General features: G+C 49.9%; 1 protein-coding gene across 1 annotated transcript; it reads right to left on the bottom strand.

Annotated features, from left to right (window-relative positions):
• Positions 1-555: 555 nt before the first annotated feature.
• On the bottom strand, positions 556-2,527 carry LOC124668511 (BAG family molecular chaperone regulator 2-like). The gene is made up of 2 exons (XM_047205636.1): positions 1,643-2,527; positions 556-1,536 (listed from the first exon to the last, which is right to left on the bottom strand). Exons 1-2 carry the CDS (start codon positions 2,213-2,215, stop codon positions 1,069-1,071), a joined length of 1,041 nt encoding a protein of 346 aa, XP_047061592.1. The 5' UTR covers positions 2,216-2,527; the 3' UTR covers positions 556-1,068.
• Positions 2,528-3,889: the final 1,362 nt, after the last annotated feature.

A 3,889-nucleotide genomic window follows, 5' to 3' on the forward strand; every position in this document is an offset into this window, starting at 1 on the left:
CTCTTGCCAGCAAAGCTGACAGGGAGAGTGGAGAGAGAGGGGGAGAAGCACATCGATCCCATGATCACCCACTCAACCACCAGAATAATACTGCTACTACACCACATGTACATACACAAACATGCAAATAATTAAGCTCTCATCACACTGACACTGCAATGGCAACGACCTCGTTCCATTCATCACAATCCATATGTTAAGTAGCAAGAGCTTGCACTGAAATTCCCTCAGGATTCCTGCTCACTTTTAGCACATTGTTATGGCACCAAACAAGCTAAGCATCGTCAGAAGTTTCTTCCTCTTCTTCAGCTTCTTTTGCCTAAGAGGAACATGTTAGGTTGATTCGTTTTTTGTTGATTGGATGGTTGGAATGGATGCAATATTGCAATGGGACAGAGGCTCCTAAATGTGGCACGACAATAAAGAATTTAACTGCACACCAACCCTCCATTATTCAGCTCTGGAAAGGAATCAAAACCTGACAGATAGGCGCCAACCAACACACGAACAACAACCACAACTGCAACAGCAGCGACAGCAAAAACACATCGAAAAAAAGAGAGAGGAAAACTCTGCATCCACAACAATCCGTACTCTTATACAGTCCTCGTCAGTACCCTATCAAGAACTGAAGAACATTCATGTGTGTTTTGGTTTCAGTGCATGCAAGTAGCCATGGACACAACTCTGAATTTCGACTTATTCCCCCAAACCGAATACACTTGTTGCTTGATTGATCCCTAATTGATCAACCTGACCTGACTGACTCTCTTTCTAGCTCTTTCTTTCTCACAGTATGCACACAAAAGAATTTATATCAAACATTTGCTGACGGCGAGGAAGAAGAATGGAAAAAAGAAGAAGAAGGAAAATACTTTCACATCTCTGACATGGTGAACTAGGACTGAACTGGCGGTAATGTGTGGCCAACCGGACTAAGCACATGGAGTATAGTTGGCTTGACCCAATTTGATCGTCGAGCCGCTTGGGTTCTGCCGAGACATGTGTGCAATTCTTGGCACACAAGCCTCTGTTGCATTTGCTTTGGATTGCGGTGGTGGTCGATCCTCAGAGCATCCAGTCGAGCTTGTTCGTGGGCGGCGGCGGGCCGACGGACGACGCGCTTGAGCTGCTGGTGGTGGTTGAGGAGGGCGACGACGTGGGCGGCAGCGATGACAGCAGGTCAAACATCTCCCACCGCGTTTGCGCCTGCTGCTGCGGCTGCTGCGGGCGCTGGTGATGGCGCTGCGACTGCGGTAGCTGCTGCTGCTGCCTTGCCGGCGGTGCCGGCTGCTCTGCCTGCTTCTTCGCGCCGGACTTGCGCTCGATGGTGGCGTTCTTGGCCATCACGGCGTCGAGCGTCTCCACGTACTTCTGCACCCGCTTCACCTGGACCCGCCTCTGCGCCTTCACGTCGCCGCCGGCGACCACCGCGTCGAGCTTGAGCAGCTCATTCATGAGCATCTCCGTCACCGTCGCCACGTCCTTCTCCGCCACTTTCTCCCCCTTCCGCACCGACGCCTCCAGCACCGACACCTGCCAAGAAAAAGAAAAATCGCCGGTCAACTCATCTCCTCCTGTATGCTCTGTTCATTAATGGATGGCGAACGGCACGGCTGGCAATGCAGTAAGTGCGTGGTACCTTGGGCGCGATCTTGTCGACCTCGGCGGCGACGGCCGCGACTGCCTTGCCGGCCTTCTGGAGGTGCCCCTGGCGGCGCTCCTCGATGAGGCGGCGCGCGCGGGCCTCGGGGTCGTCGACGACGGCGATCTTGGAGCGGTCCTTGACGCCGGCCATGTCCAGGAACGCCTTGGGGTCCTGCTCCTTGCCCTTGTACAGCACCTTATGGTCCTCCGGGTGCGCCCCGGCGCGCTCCGCCACCAGCTTCCTCAGCTCGCCGAACGTCGCCTCCTGGCTGATGTAGATCTCGTGGGTCACGCCGCTGCGCTTCGCCTTGACCCGGATGGTCCGCACCGGCTTCACGTCCTCCAGCACAGCCTCCTCGTCGCCGGCAACCCTCTTCTGCACCAGCATGCCGCCGGGCCGGACCTCCCACACCTCTTCCGCCGCCACCTTCCCCACCGCCGGCAACACCGCCGCCTTCCCCGCCGCTGGCGGCGGTACCGGAGGAGGATGGTTATTCTTCTTCATCGACAGCGATCCTAGCTCCACGACAGCGGCGCTTTTCCTCGCCTTCAGGTTCGCTCCCAGCATGCTGCCTAGCTCCTAATTGGCGCGCTTTGCAGCTGTAAAGGCGACTTGGTTCCTCGAGCCCGGCAAGCCAAGGCAAGAACAACAATGGCGGGAAACTAAAGAGACGTGTGCAAGGCGCAAAAGCTTCTGCGCTCGAGCTCTGGTATCGAGGCAATGGCGGATCGGAGAAGAAGAAGAGGAAGCTGGGGATGGATGGCTGGAGAATGAAGAAGAAGAAATATTTAGTGGCGAGGGAAAGGCTGTTGAGGAGGCAGCTTAAGCGCGATGGACAAGGGGAATATATACGCCGATTAGAATAGAGCCCACTAGCCACATGGCGAACACATTATAAAAAAAAAAGAGATTAGTTAAATTACTATCGACACAATTATGCAAAGAAGAAACATGATTCAATTTTGGCAGTATTTCAACTTGATTTGATGCAACGGTAGAAGCTCCTCGGAAGGCTTCATCGCATTTCGCACACTGCTGTCTCTAGATGCCAATTTGGCGCCATCTGAAATTGAACGGTTACTGGTACTTTTTTATTGTATTCGTTCTCTTCCTTCTTTGTCTCTAGTCTCAACTTTTCTGCCGACAAAATAGTTTGCTTAAAATCAAGAAATTCATCCCAAGCTGAGGTCTAGTCTTTGATTCCTTCTGGTTTGGTTAGGTGATGTCGATCCTCTGACATAACGTCTCAACTATCGCATATTAGAGTTTTATTTCGCACTATTAACTAATCATCAAACGGGAGATGTACTATTTCAAAGGAAGAAACTGATGTAACAACCGTCCATAAACAAATTATTACCCCATTTTGAAGTGTAAGTCTAGCTTTCTAAAAATGCTAGATTATAAATATCACGTGGGCGCTTTTTGTGCATAGCAATTGTAAGTAAATCGGTAATCGTTAACTCTGTTAACTCTCAATCGGCTTGGGAGCATTGATTAATTGGAATTAAGCTGATTAAATAATTTAATTGATCGGGTATTAATCAGTAAAATCTACATATATTAGCACTTCAAACAAGTGTATATAAGTAAGAAAGAAATACTATATATGCCTCTATATGCACGGCGGAGAAATCTCCTCCTTATACATGTTTACCTGATTGCCCTCGACCTAACTGTTCCCCTCGAGTCGCTCCCCAGGGCAACTCTGGGGCGATCTTGCGCGTCGCCAGCAAAGGCCCCGATATTGTGGTGACCCAGCGTACCACTGCATGGTGTAGTACACAAGTCGTTGACATAACACAAGTGAAACACCGTTCCACTCATATTACATCCCTCAGAGTGGTACAACAGAAACATATGCGAGTCCAAGGTATGTCTATAGAAGGATACATAAGCTGATTACAGAATATCAACACAGCCTCCTACTTTACAGTGAGGTAACATTTCAAATAAAGCTCCAGAAGAACGACTCGTAGACTAACTTATTGCTAACTCAAGCTTAAGAGCTACTTGGCTTGCTATAGACATCTAGCTACTTAGGTGCTAGGATTAGGGAAATGTTCCCGTCTATTACTAGTCTAAGTTTCCACTTCAGCTGATGCAGAAGTTGACTCCATTGACTTCTTTGATTTGATTCTCCATCTTGTTGCAGTTGACTCCTTTGTCTTCGAGTTCCACAGTAGTTCCTCCTCCGGTGCCTCCATAGCTAAGCAGGGGATTTAAGAGTGGGATGAGTAC

This window comes from Lolium rigidum, chromosome 1 (assembly GCF_022539505.1).
Source record: "Lolium rigidum isolate FL_2022 chromosome 1, APGP_CSIRO_Lrig_0.1, whole genome shotgun sequence".
Taxonomy (NCBI): domain Eukaryota; kingdom Viridiplantae; phylum Streptophyta; class Magnoliopsida; order Poales; family Poaceae; genus Lolium; species Lolium rigidum.